The sequence below is a fragment of the Ciona intestinalis genome, unplaced genomic scaffold, assembly GCF_000224145.3.
Source record: "Ciona intestinalis unplaced genomic scaffold, KH HT000165.1, whole genome shotgun sequence".
Taxonomy (NCBI): Eukaryota; Metazoa; Chordata; class Ascidiacea; order Phlebobranchia; family Cionidae; genus Ciona; species Ciona intestinalis.
Genome location: NW_004190487.1, coordinates 1 through 14610, shown reverse-complemented (window position 1 = coordinate 14610; position 14610 = coordinate 1). Strand labels below are relative to the sequence as shown.

Sequence of the window (14610 nt, the reverse complement as noted above, 5' to 3'; positions counted from 1 at the left end):
CGTCATAATGGTTTCGATGTATGGCGAAATATGCATGATGACAAAACAGTTTGAACTAACTGGAGTATTACGGAAAATGACGTCATAAGAGCTGTTTGTTATCAAACTGCGGGTAAAGTTCGCAAACAATGATCGGTTGTGTCGTAAAGCGCGTCATAAAAGATCTATTGTACGTCAACAACACGTGTGTCCAGTTACATGAAGATAGTTTACATTGCAGTAGCTCGACAGAAAGCATGGGGTTGCAATAGATTGGGATAAGCTGGTTTATAACGCGCCGTTTAATCCTTTTAGCATTTCAGACTTGTGTTTTAAACCCTGTGGGCGGCAACGCGGTTTATACGCTGAATATACTGAAAGTAGTCTGTATCTGTTCAGTTTTGGAAGTTGAATTATAAAACGTTTTAGCGGTAAGGGAGTCTCTTTACGATATTTTACTGGAGATTGAATGAATATATTTGCATTAACTAATATAGTAATGTAGTAGCTGACTTGTGGAAATCAGTGACCAGTTAATATTACTGGTACCCCGAAATTTATTTATTGTGACTTCCTTTGTGTTTGTTTTTACAATGTTTGTGTACCACGTAACGTGGTGTAAAAAGTTGATACTATTATTGTAATGCAGCCGAAAATGAAGTGACTATTCAGTTCGTTAAGTTATCGGTATGTGTGCATATATAATACATGTGTTTGGTGTGTATACGTTTAGCTTATAAGACGTGTCTTGTTTCCTGATATATATTAAACCTATGCAAACAAACGTATTTGGGCTCACCTTTAAAGATAAAGTATAGAGTGCGTGACATGGTTCATGTTTTCATTCTCCTTTTCGCCCCATTTAGTAGTAAACAAAGAATGTTTACAAAATTATAAAACCGTATCCTCACGACTCTAAAACAGCGTTGTTAATTGTTAAAAACACGATCAGGAAATGCGGGATTTGGTGCTAACGGTATCCCATCTTGCCCTACAGTACTATATGTTGCAACGGCTAATTTAATTAGCAGGTATATTGGTGTAGGGTCACAGACTATAATGAACTATCATCCATGTTCAATTAAACGTCGCGTATTGTTATTTAAGCCTCATAGCGTGTAATTTGAATTAAGGTTATTACGTAGCGACTTGGGGTGTATGACGTAACAGTACGCATTGATACGTCATATTCTACATTTTTGTGGAAGTTCTAGTATGGACGTGATGGATTATAAAGACCGGAAGTCGCCGCAGCTATGATTTCCTCTGCTTCGTTGCTAGAACGGCTCAGAGCACAAGAAAGCGAGATGACAGTAGTGTGTTTCAATCTAGTTTAAGATACAGATTATAAGGATCCAACATTATAGTGGCGAGGTGTATGAAAACAGGAGTAGCATTTTAACTGTTTGATTGGTATTTAGATTAATGCAATGTTGCATCTGAGTTAAGTTTAATATGCAAATATTATAGGAATATAATGGAACAGTAGTTGCATAAATATGGATTGTCTGGTCCGTTACAAGACATACAAAATGTATGTATATGTAGTATAGTATATAAGATACGATTAGCAGTTTTGTGGTCAAGTAAATCTAATGTTGCATACAAGTTAACAGCACGTTTTAATCTCTAGCTTAAGCTGCAAATGATTTAATAATCCTATAACGTCATCGTGTTGAATGATTACATCAGGCGTGTATAAAGAACAACTCGGTAATTTAAAGTAAATTTAATGCTCGATGTTAGCCGCATATTAAATAACATAGCACCCGTGTGACTTAGCCATTCATTGCATTACAGCCTAGTTACCCATTATACCAAGTTTACGAGTATTTATAGACGTTTATATTTAACATGCTGTATTGTTGAGAGAAAATCACTTCGTGTACAATCTTGGCATACTTTGTTTGGGCTAACGTAACGCACGTTCTGTAATAACCTGTAAACGGCACAAAAGTAACAATATCGATTATCATAGGTTGTTTAAATTGAGGTTCACAAAGCAAAACAATCACCCACAAAGTTATACACGTAGTAACTCGTAAGCGGGCATGAGGTGTATGAACCAGAACACTCGTGTTATAACGACTGTCCTTGCCCGTCATGCAAGGATAAATAAGTTACATACGTGGTAACTTGTAAGCTGACACGAGATGTATGAACCAGAACACCCGTGTTATAACGACTGTCCTTGCCCGTCATGCAAGGATAAATAAGTTACATACGTGGTAACTTGTAAGCGGGCACGAGGTGTATGAAACAGAACACCCGTGTTATAACGACCGTCGTTTCCCCGCCATACGATGATAAATAAGTTACATACGTGGTAACTTGTAAGCGGGCACGAGGTGTATGAACCAGAACACCCGTGTTTTAACGACCGTCGTTGCCCCGCCATACGATGATAAATAAGTTACATTCATTCATTAAATAATGTTATATCTTACAGATAATATAGGAACTTAATATGTTATATTGATAAAGGAAACCACACCAGCTGTACAAAGGTAGTTACGTCATGTATGACGTCATAGTCATGACTTTTCCATATATAGTAACAATAAATGGGAGGGGTTATTATGTTGGAGGCTTGCTCATTATAAACACATCTGTTACCTCATAGATCGACATAAGTTACCTATTGTGACATCATAAAACCATGATGTTGTCTTTATTAAAATCTTGAGCCCATAATATGATTTTTGGTGCTGTGGCATAATGGTTAGCTCGCCTCTCGCCCAGAGTTACGAGTTCAAGGCTCGCCGCTGCTACCATTGTGGGAGTAAGTGTCTTTGGGCAAGACACCTAACGAAAATTACTCCAATCCAGTGGTTACTAATGGGTTGTCTAAACTGGCCCACAAAGTTTCATGTGTGGTAACTCATAAGCAGGCACGAAGCGTATGAAACAGAACACTTGTGTTTTGACAACTGTTTTAACAAATAAGCTACATTCATTGTTTAATATTATTTCCATATTTAGTTTAAAATGGCCGACACCGCCCCGTTACGAAGAAGCCGACGAGCAGCTAGTCTCACAGCAGAAGTCTTGTGGAATATTCAAATCGAGGACGATCGAAAAGCAAACAACAAGTTTGTTATTTCTATGTTTTAGATTAATATTGAAGACTCCGATGTATTCTTATATATTAATTAATCTGATATTCGTTACATAAATAATATTTATCTCTTCGAATACAAAAAAGAATAAATAATATAAAGAAGACAGGGAATTCATAACTATTTGTTATTATAAGTTACTATAGTTACAACTATTTAGAGTTAAAATATAATGTTTGTATCAATGTTCGTACTGTATGAATGTCTGGGTAAAGTCCCATGGCAAGAAGACATGGAATTTGTGCCACAGTTGTTTATTACCTTGTTGTATGAATATTTCGGCAGTTGTTAACTTGTTACTCTCATTATGAGGTCATTGGGTTAAAATATGTTATTTCTATGCAGACCTCATAAGAAGAATTCAACGAGTGAAAAAGTTGAGGCCTCCAAACGAGGGCGCAAGAGAGCATCAGGCGATAAAACTAACGAGAGAAATTCACCAATTGACGATGTGTTTGAAGCCGTACCCGAGAAGAAAGTGAAAATTAAGACTGAAGGAAGTTCGAAGCCCGTGTTCTCGTCATCGGGGCCACTAGGTGGTGGTAGACGAATTCACGGAAAGCTCACAGCCTCGGTTGCTCCGTTGATAAAAACCTCGTCACCACCAGTGGCAGCAACGCGCAACAACACACAAGTTGCCCATAGCAACCCGATATTGTTGCTACCGGTTTCACTGCAAACCAACCATGGTAGAGTGGGATCGCCTGAGGTTGGTGGGTTGCCAGTTATCACTCTACAAGACCCATCGGAGTTACTTTCATGTTTCGGGATTAATAATACATCGAAGCACGGTGAAAGTTGGGGTGTTACGAGCATCACGACATCGAACACTAACCCACGAGGGGTTCAAATAGGGATTAAACGATGTGGGTTAACGCTGCCCCCCACGCACACACCCGTCTACAGCATGAAACAGAACAAACCTACCAACACAGGGCAAGATGAACCTTTGAACTTGAGTGTTGGGGGGAAACCCAAACTATTAGTACGCCCTGTACAGCAAGGGTTATCCCCTGCAGGGGCATTCCCGGTTAAAGCATGGAAATCGCAAGGAATAAAAGTTCTTTCAAGTTTAAGTCACAACAAAACTATCGGGAGGGTAACGGTACGTACCAAAGTAAATCGCAAACCAGGGGTGAGTCCCGATGTTTCACCAAGACCAAAGAAATGTCCTTCGCCAGGTTAGTGGCTGATCTTTAATTCCAATTGAAGTAATGTTGCTGTATATACCTTATGCTCACTGTCGAGTTATAACATAGGTGTCTTCTTATACACCAGACACACATGGTGTATTCATACACCTCATGCTCGCTGTCAAGTTATAACATGGGTGTCTTCTTATACACCAGACACACATGGTGCATTCATACACCTCATGCTCACTGTAGAGTTATAACATAGGTGTCTTCTTATACACCAGACACACATCGTGTATTCATACACCTCATGCTCACTGTCAAGTTATAACATGGGTGTCTTCTTATACACCAGACACACATGGTGTATTCATACACCTCATGCTCACTGTCGAGTTATAACATGGGTGTCTTCTTATACACCAGACACACATGGTGTATTCATACACCTCATGCTCACTGTCAAGTTATAACATGGGTGTCTTCTTATACACCAGACACACATGGTGTATTCATACACCTCATGCTCACTGTCGAGTTATAACATGGGTGTCTTCTTATACACCAGACACACATGGTGTATTCATACACCTCATGCTCACTGTCGAGTTATAACATGGGTGTCATCTTATACACCAGACACACATGGTGTATTCATACACCTCATGCTCACTGTCGAGTTATAACATGAGTGTCTTCTTATACACCAGACACACATCGTGTATTCATACACCTCATGCTCACTGTTAAGTTATAACATGGGTGTCTTCTTATACACCAGACACACATGGTGTATTCATACACCTCATGCTCACTGTCGAGTTATAACATGAGTGTCTTCTTATACACCAGACACACATGGTGTATTCATACACCTCATGCTCACTGTTAAGTTATAACATGGGTGTCTTCTTATACACCAGACACACATGGTGTATTCATACACCTCATGCTCACTGTCGAGTTATAACATGGGTGTCTTCTTATACACCAGACACACATCGTGTATTCATACACCTCATGCTCACTGTCAAGTTATAACAGGAGTGTCTTCTTATACACCAGACACACATGGTGTATTCATACACCTCATGCCCACTAACTTGTTTTAAAAAACGTTATTGTGTTTTATTATGTGTACCCTTCTCTTTATTGGTCTAATTAACCCAATCTTTGTTACTCTGAAAGAGATAAAAAAAGAATGAATGTTAATATTTCGTATTATTTATGTTTTATCCAATTACATAACACGGGCATCTGAATTAAACAGCCATGCTCATAACCTTAAGTGAATATTTATTCTTGCAGATTACGCATGTTCTTCACCAGATGTTGACGACGTTCATCGTGACGTACGACACACTTGTAACCGACCGCAAATTAAGTTAAGGAACAAAGCAGCGCCCCCTCGTGGATCTGCTGAGTACGACGCGTTGGTAGAAGAGGTGAGTCTCTAGCGCCATCTAGGGACCGGAAAAATGCATTACTTTTCCTGTGACGACAGTCTTATAACACGGGTGTTCTGTTTCATTCACCTCGTGCCCGCTTACAAGTTAGCATGTATGTAACTTTATGGGTGATTGTTTTCTGTATACGGATCATTTAAACAACCCATTTAGTGCAACATTACTATCATATTTATTGAATAACACAGACACCCACAACGATACCAATGTCACCACCACGTATGTAACTTTTTGATGAAATAAAATTTCACAGCAACGTCGCGCGCAAGCTGTTCGAGAAGTTGAAGCAAAACGGAAAGCTCTCAAACTTCGGTTGATGCGAACCAGTCCCGTAACAGGGAATTCCCCCTCAATATCTGATTGGTCAAGTGTTGTGACATCATCAGATGAAACAAACAATGGTTGGGAATGGGTCGGTAGTCCGTACACTGCTCTTGTGTATAGCGTGGTAAGATAATGCTTCATTTTATTTTATTTACAAATCATAATTTATCTCAGTTAAAAAACTCCTGTGTGTACACTTGAGATTTAATAATGTTTTTTTGTACATTTCATCATTTATTTATACAGTAGGTTGGGGCTAAGTGGGACATTTTTTATTAATATTTACAGAAATCTAAAGCGGTAGTCTCTCAACTCTAAAAAAGCTTTGAATAATAGTATGCTCAAACAACGTTTTGTCTAAATATTCGTTCTAAACATATTTCAATCTTCGCCACCATATACCAAGAGACAGATAAACAGTTAATGCAATATTATACTTGGTTAACATGCTGTTTTTATGTTAAGATGATCCATGTTTGCTCTATTTTTTTAATGCTTTTGTATTTATCGCATGCAGCATATGTTAATGTTATTTATATGTCATTCCAGGAGAGCGGAAAATATGTGAAACGCCGGTGTTTCCGTGGCATGCGTCGTCAGGACGACGGAGGTTACACCGTTGTCATGGTGAGGGATTGCGTGTTCTTGTTGGCCGGGGAGGAAAACGAACCTCCATATTTGGGCAAAGTGACGTCACTGTGGGAGAAAGGAGATCAAATGATGATCAGTTTGCTGTGGTTTTATAGGTGGTTATATTGTTTCTATGGTGGTTATATTGTTTCTATGGTGGTTATATTGTTTCTATGGTAGTTATATTGTTTCTATGGTGGTTATATTGTTTCTATGGTAGTTATATTGTTTTTATGATGGTTATATTGTTTCTATGGTGGTTATATTGTTTCTATGGTGGTTATGTTGTTACTATGGTTAAAATAAAATAAGTTTATTTATTTTTTTTTTGAATGCAGTAACAAAGATCAAATATTTGTTTTTATTGTAATTCGCATTGTTCTTATTTTATTAATAAAAATTGTTTAAAATTTCGCGTTTCATTATCGTAAAACAAACTGATGACATCATAATTTCCAATAGACCGGAACACACAGAGGATAATCGACCAATCAGCGACGAGGTTTCCGACGACGAGTTATTTGCGTCACGTCACCAAGATGAAATGTCGGTTGCCTGCGTTGAAGATCGGTGTCATGTCGTCACTTATTCAGAGTATTGCAGGTGGGAATATATTGTGTGTTGGCATTATTTACAGCGTGTCTGTAAGGGTACCGGGCATGTGTTTTTGGGCAAGACACTTACCGACAATTGCTCCAACTGAGTGGTTATAATGGGTTGTTCAGAGTATCAGCCATACGCCGTTAAATTCACTTATTCATAATATTAACCACAGAGCACAAGCAAGACTTCGACGAGACGGTGCGTGGCTCAAGCACGACATCAGGCGGATAGTTCCTCCTCTACCAGCGGCCACTAAAAGGCGCTCGCGACCCCGTGTTCGCGGTGAGGTCGACACAGACCCAAACAATGTTTTTTTTTGTCGTCGCGTCTATGACGTTAAAATGCGGCGTGTTCTAAAATCACTTCCCGTCCCCACGTCGCTGTACAACGAACATGGCCGACGTTCGACCACAGCAGCACCGACGTAAGGTTTAAAAAAAAAGAATATTTCTTGTTTAAAAAATGAATCTTTCTTATTTGGATTCCAACTCTACTGTGCCGCTGCTATTTTTTCGTTTTTTTGACGTATAGTACTGTGGGGTAAGATGGAATACGTTAGCACATGTTATCCCGTGTTTCATAATCGTGTATTTAACATTAACAACTCGAGTCGTGAGGATCTGATTAAATTTCTTTGAACATTTTTTGTTTACAACCAAACAGGACGAAGAAAGAGAATGAAACTTGTTCCATCTTACCCCAACCCATAAAATGTTACGACGTATGGTTCCCCTGTTCCGTTACAAAAAATATTTATAAAATTTATTGAAAATTTTTCCACGATGAATTTTGAACGTACTTTGAATATTACGACGTTATAATTGTTAAGTCGCTTGTGACGTCATTGTTACAACTCATTTAAATACTGATGACGTGTTTTATAATAATTGGTTCTTTAAATATTGATCTCTCATTGGTTACTCGGTGTGTGACGTCGCTTTCAAAGTTCGTTCTGATTGGACAGTTTTTAATCAGAAAATAAAAGTAAAAAATGTGTTAAATTTTCACCAAGGTTTAAACATTTTTTGTTGATAAACAAGAGAGCACAGCTTTAATGAATGGGCACTATAATTAGCTTAGTTTTATTTACAATCACGGTTGTGTAACATATTTTAAATCTACGTCGGAATTAGAATATATAACAACATCAACTCCCAGTACTTTCAACACATAGTAGACCAACCCCGGCGCCGTGTTAAAGTGGTTAGCTCGTCATTGCTACTATTATCGGCGTACGTGTACTTGGGCAAGACACCGCATTTTTTCCAACCTAGTGATTACTAATGGGTTGTCTAAGTTGTCAGTCATACATAAAAAAATACCCACAAATAAAGCAACACATACATATGAACATCCGTGTTATAATGACAGTCGTGTTCCGGCCACGCATTCATTCAACCACACCCACAATGGCAGTAATACGGAAGGAATTAACGACAATTAGTTTTCAACGCAACTGTTTCAATACGTTGGATATTGATATACTTCCCATACCTAAATCCATCGATGATATCACGTTTGTGGTCGGGCGGGTATGGACTATTTGTCATTCCTATAGTTATTTTATAAAGGATAGATATCTACGTCTATTGTTTTTGCTTCGTTTTTATTGTTTGGGCATGTAGTTAGGATAAATCTATTGCATGTATACATTCTTTAACCAATCACTACAGACGTACATTGGTCCAGTATTAGTATAAGCCCAAACAATAAAAACGAAGAGTATAGATTATATCACCAAACTTAGGGTGACAGGGAAGGCATACGCTAGAATAGCTGCACTATATTATTCAGTAAACGTTACAACCAATAAGTTAAATTTGTTTAAGAACTGTGTGTCTAACCATTTTTCTCTCTCCTATGTTTTAAAAAGCTTGGCGCCTGTAGTTTTGATAAAATTATCTCTCCCCTACTGCTACTGGGTAAGATTTAAACTGAGTCGGGTGCACTACTCAAGTTATATGTAACAGAAAGATTATGTAACTGTTGTATATTTTTATACTTTACGTAAATTATTGTTTCTGAAAGATTGTGTGAAATCTGGTACAGAAACTTGGTCTCCACAGCTTTGCTATTCAGACATTCTTATTATGTAAGTCTCAAACGTTCGTTTAATATAAAAAGATTACGCAGATTTGTTCGTTGTAGAGATATGTTTATGCTTGAATATCGATAATAATTAAATATGGACGAAGTTTACATAAACTGCGAGAATAGTGTTTAACTATATGCTAGCAGCTTACAATATTCAAAAGGCTGCATCAAATCAGATATGGCTGGTAACAGAATTTGTTATTTATCTCTTCGAATAGAAATTAAATGAAACAACAAATAGCAACAGTCTTTACCACAAAGACTATACAGAGTTAAAAGTGTCAATTAAAACCGTGGCTGCTAAACGCACACAGCATGGTTATATGCCTACATGCTTAAAGTTTTATTTATTTAAGTTGTTAAACACTAATTTAGGAATTTTAGGTTTTTTATTTGTTGTCACCCTCTACGGGAAACTGTACGATAAGTGGTTTCAAATGGTTGGGTTACGTGTTTGGATTGATTTGACTGATCTTAAAAAGGAAGGTGGTTTTGTGTGGAAAGGCGATGTTCTTCTGACTGGGAAGAGTAATTGGACAACAGGAAACCCGAGTAATACCGGCAACGCGTAATTGTGCGGCTATTTATTCAAAGCTCGGTTGGAACGATGCAGACTGCAACTCCAAAGAAAAAATTGTTTTGTGCGAAGCTCGGGAAGTTTAAACATCACTTATAGTAGAATGAGGAGAAGATGGGACACCTTTTCAATCTATTTTCGCCTCCAATTTGGTAGTAAACAAAGATTTAACGATTTTTTTATAAAACTGTATCCTCACGGCTCCCATAGATCGTTGTTAATTGTTTAAAACACGATCAGAATATTTGGTTATTATGTGTGAAAGGTGTCCCATCTTCTCCCACCCTACTATATTTATCCTTGCGCGGCGGAGGATAGCCACTCCGGATTCCCTGTTAAGAGTTTAATGAACAAAAAGTGTTTTTGTTCAATAAATATGAATTATTAATCCACCCCGTGGCGGCCAACGACAGTCGTTAGAACACGAGGGAGTTACCACGTATTACAGGGTGGGGAAAGATTTTCTTTCTATTTTCTCGTTACATTTGGTAGTAAACAAAGAACATTTACAGAACTATAAAACCGCATCCTCGCGACTCCCATAGACTGTTGTTAATTATTTTAAACACTGTCAGGATATATTATGTGATAAAGATGTCCCATCTTACCACAAACTACTATATAACCTTTATAAACCGGTTATATATATTTACGTTACCCATTAATGCGCCAAGTCGTATATCCTCTGTAGGCGATCACCATAACAATTTGTCACAGCAGCTTGTCTTTGCCGCATACAACATACTCATATTTTCAGTTACTTTACTTATACGCACAGACAACCATTACGGCTTTGCCTTATGTACAGACACGATGTATATATTGTTTAATAATTGAACACATTAGTAAAGCACGAATTCCCTATATGTTAAATGTAAGCATTGGTATAGCATCAATCCCCTACTGTTGAATATCACTTGCTGTATCCTCGAGTACCCAAAGGTATGAAAGTAGTTAGAACACGAATGTTTTGTTTTATAGACCTCATGCAAGCTCTTCTAGTACGTTACTGTTGTAATGTACGACTGTGGGTTATTTGTTTGACTGGCTGACTATACGGACAACCCGTTAATGACCACCGGGTTGGGCAATGACCGATAAGTATCTTTCCAAAAGACACATGCGCTCCAAAATGATAGCAGCGACGAGCCTTTTGAACCATGCGCACTAACCAACTGTAACACAGCACTGGGTTGAGCGTGTATGTCTTGTTTCTGCAGAATCTAAATGACATTAGCCCATTTAAGTAACAGGTTGCACAGAATATCCTTACGCATGAAACCACCACATAATATAAAGAAACCAGGTATGACTTCAGAATAATCTTCTTTGAGTAATTTAGCTGACATCTTCTATAGACCAGAAGCAGGGTTTAAAAAGGAATAAGGTTTAAGAAATGCAAAGCATACAGATTTTAATAAAAAAAACTTGTGCATGAGTGTTTTATGTAAACCAGTTAGATAAAGGGTTGCCCTGTGTAAGAGAATGCGCCTTTAAAAAATGTACCTACCTAAAAGAATGAGGCTTGGTGTAGACTCATCTAAAGGTATGCGTCTTCAAGAAAAGCTTGGTATCGTCAAAACTGTTGCATTATAATTATTTCCCTGTAAGAACTGTGCGTTGTAATATTTCCATGATGACTTAGGATGTTTTAATAAATTTATGACACCTGAAAAAAAAAGTTTGTATACAGTTTAATACAAAATAAGATATTGTTGAATACAATAAATAGACTGCCTTAACAGTTACTAGAATTGTAAAGTGTGTTTATCAGGAGAGGGATTGCACATAACATATAAACCAGGCAGAAAGACCTTAAATATGTTCACATTAAAATACGTATATTGCTACTTTTGTTATTTAATCAAGGAGCAAATGCCACAATAATGAGTTAGTGTGGTAATAGTGAATATGATGCAACATAAAGCCTGTTAAAAATGGTATAATCTTAGCTTGAAACGCATTTAAATATAATAAGCTTTGATACCTTTGAATGCACAGCACATGAAAAAAATATGAAAAAAAAAACTTCAAGTACCATCTTCTTGGAATGATTTGACTTTTCTTTGTAAGGTTTCAGTGAACCAAGCAGAACAGAACAAGTTCAGAATTAAAGATGAAAAGTTCAACTTTTGCTAAAGATTGACTGCCAATGCCAACACCTGTAAAATAAGGTTTAAATATTGGTAGTTGAAAAACCATATGTTGTTTATTTAAAAATTAAAGTAACATTACACCAAAATAAAGGAATAAGTTACTACATTGTAAACTATATATTATCATATTATAACAAATGTGTTAAAAGTTATTCTTAAATCAAATAAATAGTATTGTTGAATAATAGTGCTCCATGTTTTAACCCTGAAATTGATGACACAGAATGTGTTTGTGTGGATGCATATTGACGCAACAGCAATGAACTATGGTGCTATATAGAGTATAAACTCTGGTATTTAGCATGGGAATTAACCAAGTATGATTCGTAACTTACACCAATACAAATGTTTAGTAAAACCCTAATTTAATTCAAATGAATTGAATCGTGAAGCAAGTTTTGAAAAGTTACAAATCAATTTAGGCAACGACATAACGGGTTCAAGAGAAATATACAGAATAAAGTTTTATCAAATACTTCCTTTCATTTCAAATTACTTTTTTAATTCATTTTGCAGATAAAATAACTACTTGCTCTAAAATGGCACTGAGTTTTGAAGAAGTCATCTTGATGTTAAGGAATGCTTTGACATTTGAAGAGATGAGTTTCAACATTTCATCAGCAAGAAATGCTGAAACTTTGAAACATTATACACGAAGTAGACTTCAGAAGTTGAAAGAAAAGGATGACAGAATCAAATTAAAAAAATATCGTTACATTGACAGCCTTGAAATTGGCGAGATGACTGGAAAAGAAATCTTAAGAGTTTTGGTTCAAGTTGTTAACAGTGAGTTAAAAGTTGGGAGTTGCTTGCTTGTGTCAGTAGATGGAGTGGCTGAAGCTGCATTTGCAAGAACACATGAATTTCAATTTGACACTTTAACAGAGAGAATAGAAGACGTTTCCAAAAAGGGTTTGTACACAAAACTGTTTGATGACAAAAGAATTGATGAATACCAACAAACACCCGCAATAAGACAATACTATACCAAGCAAATAATTCAACAACTAAGGCAACAGCTTCAACAAAAGTGGGATGTGTTCATGACAAAAAAATATCGAGAATCTGATCCACTTTGGAGAAAAGCATTTTTTGGTATTTTGTGCGAGGTGGCGAAACTAGAAGCAAACCTTGAACATAAAATACCAGAAAGAGAAGAACTAAAGCAAGTTCCAGATGCTGCTTGTATCCAAATGGCTGTTGATTCACAAAGAAGTGGTTTGCTGCAAGATGTATTTGGGGAGCACGAGTTCGATAAGAAATGGAGGCAAGCTTATATTGAAGATCCAAATCGAAGGGAAATATACAAGGAGAGTCTCAAATATCGCCGACAGCAAAGAATTAATGCAACGAAGCTGATCATGGAAAGGTTAGCTTGGTATTTAGCTTTAGAACAAATACAGATATCTAGGAGTGGCAAAAAGCAAACAGTGCTGCGCCATTATTAATTAAATAGCAGCCAATATTGAAAGTCACAAGTTATTAAAATGGAAAAGCAGTTACGTAATACTAGATCTCCACACAATAATATTAAATATTATTCAATTATAACCTATTCGATTCAATAAATAATTGACTTGCATATTTCTAATTCTAAAAGTCATTTTAACAATAATAAACAACAACATAAAGTTAATGCTAAGCTCAAAATAAAGACTCCACTATTTATGTTCAGGTACATTCCAGCAAACAAGTACGACAGATACAACAGAGATGATGTGGAGAAAGTTATTATGAAAACACGGGAAATGTTTATGTAGAATACAACGTGGAGATAACTTCAATATGTTGGGTTATATCCCACAACAAATATTTTAACAAACAACAAGATCTCATTAATGTTGAACAACACGCTAACTGATACGCCATTTCCTTCATGTGTATATGATATACACACATAATATGTGCACCAAATCTTACTTTTAGATGTGTTTAAAAGAATAATGCTTTACTAGTGTATTATATCTGGGCTAACTTTGGAATTTAATTATATTTAATTAACTCCACAAGTAGTTTAAACAACTTTAATCTAATGATTACAAATGTTAAACTATTGCACTTACTGTTTGGCAACAGACAGTTTCACTTTCTGCTACATTATGCTTCTTAGTTCAACATTACATATTTAAATAACTGTGTTTGTGTTGTAATATGTAAAATTACAATCTGAAACATAATTCCACAAACTAATGCATACTTTGGTATTAGTGAAGAATTCTCTGAAACATAACATATGAGATTAGACGATAGATTTTAGGTGTTAGGAATTAGCAGGAGGATTCTTTACTAGTACTTAGCACTTACAGTGTTTTGTAAATACACTGTAGAAAAAATATAATAATGTCAGATTTAAAAATTGTGTGCGACTTTATTCCAAAAGCAAATACAACACTGACAGTCAAAGGTTTTACTTTGAAAATTCATGCTGCTGATTTCCAGCAATTGTGGGTAAACAAATATTTTGGGCAGAAAACCATGTGTTGTACATTCTACACATCGAAAAATACCATTTACATAGACAAACCT

General features: G+C 36.5%; 2 protein-coding genes and 1 long non-coding RNA gene across 5 annotated transcripts in view; 2 read left to right on the top strand and 1 right to left on the bottom strand.

The window, feature by feature from the left end:
• Positions 1 to 8254, top strand: part of LOC100180444 — an 11745-nt gene extending 3491 nt beyond the window's left edge. Inside the window, exons 1-9 of one of the 3 annotated variants that reach the window (XM_026839171.1) lie at positions 1101 to 1112; positions 2429 to 2486; positions 2962 to 3071; positions 3444 to 4279; positions 5543 to 5679; positions 5954 to 6148; positions 6574 to 6770; positions 7117 to 7257; positions 7430 to 8254. In XM_026839171.1, coding sequence (XP_026694972.1) covers positions 2968 to 3071; positions 3444 to 4279; positions 5543 to 5679; positions 5954 to 6148; positions 6574 to 6770; positions 7117 to 7257; positions 7430 to 7685 — 1866 coding nt within the window. In that variant the 5' untranslated portion in view covers positions 1101 to 1112; positions 2429 to 2486; positions 2962 to 2967 and the 3' untranslated portion in view covers positions 7686 to 8254. Of the gene's footprint in view, positions 1 to 1100; positions 1113 to 1563; positions 1693 to 2428; positions 2487 to 2961; positions 3072 to 3443; positions 4280 to 5542; positions 5680 to 5953; positions 6149 to 6573; positions 6771 to 7116; positions 7258 to 7429 lie in introns of those variants that run through there. The other 2 variants (XM_026839170.1, XM_026839172.1) reach the window with 2 other exon arrangements.
• A 2419-nt stretch (positions 8255 to 10673) lies between these two features.
• On the bottom strand, positions 10674 to 14603 carry LOC101243435. The gene is made up of 4 exons (XR_182227.4): positions 14148 to 14603; positions 11967 to 12090; positions 11439 to 11597; positions 10674 to 11151 (listed from the first exon to the last, which is right to left on the bottom strand). It is a non-coding gene; the product is annotated as an uncharacterized LOC101243435 (long non-coding RNA).
• On the top strand, positions 12288 to 14265 carry LOC108950444. Its single transcript, XM_026839173.1, has 2 exons — positions 12288 to 13453; positions 13760 to 14265. The coding sequence occupies exons 1-2, from the start codon at positions 12624 to 12626 to the stop codon at positions 13842 to 13844; spliced, it is 915 nt and encodes a 304-aa protein (XP_026694974.1). The 5' UTR covers positions 12288 to 12623; the 3' UTR covers positions 13845 to 14265.
• Positions 14604 to 14610: the final 7 nt, after the last annotated feature.

Bases quoted from the DNA above. Each gene is read 5' to 3' on its own strand.
- LOC108950444 (XM_026839173.1), top strand. From the start codon at position 12,624: ATGGCACTGAGTTTTGAAGAAGTCATCTTGATGTTAAGGAATGCTTTG. The intron at 13,454-13,759 runs GTTAGCTTGGTA...ATTTATGTTCAG, and splicing joins ACGAAGCTGATCATGGAAAG to GTACATTCCAGCAAACAAGT.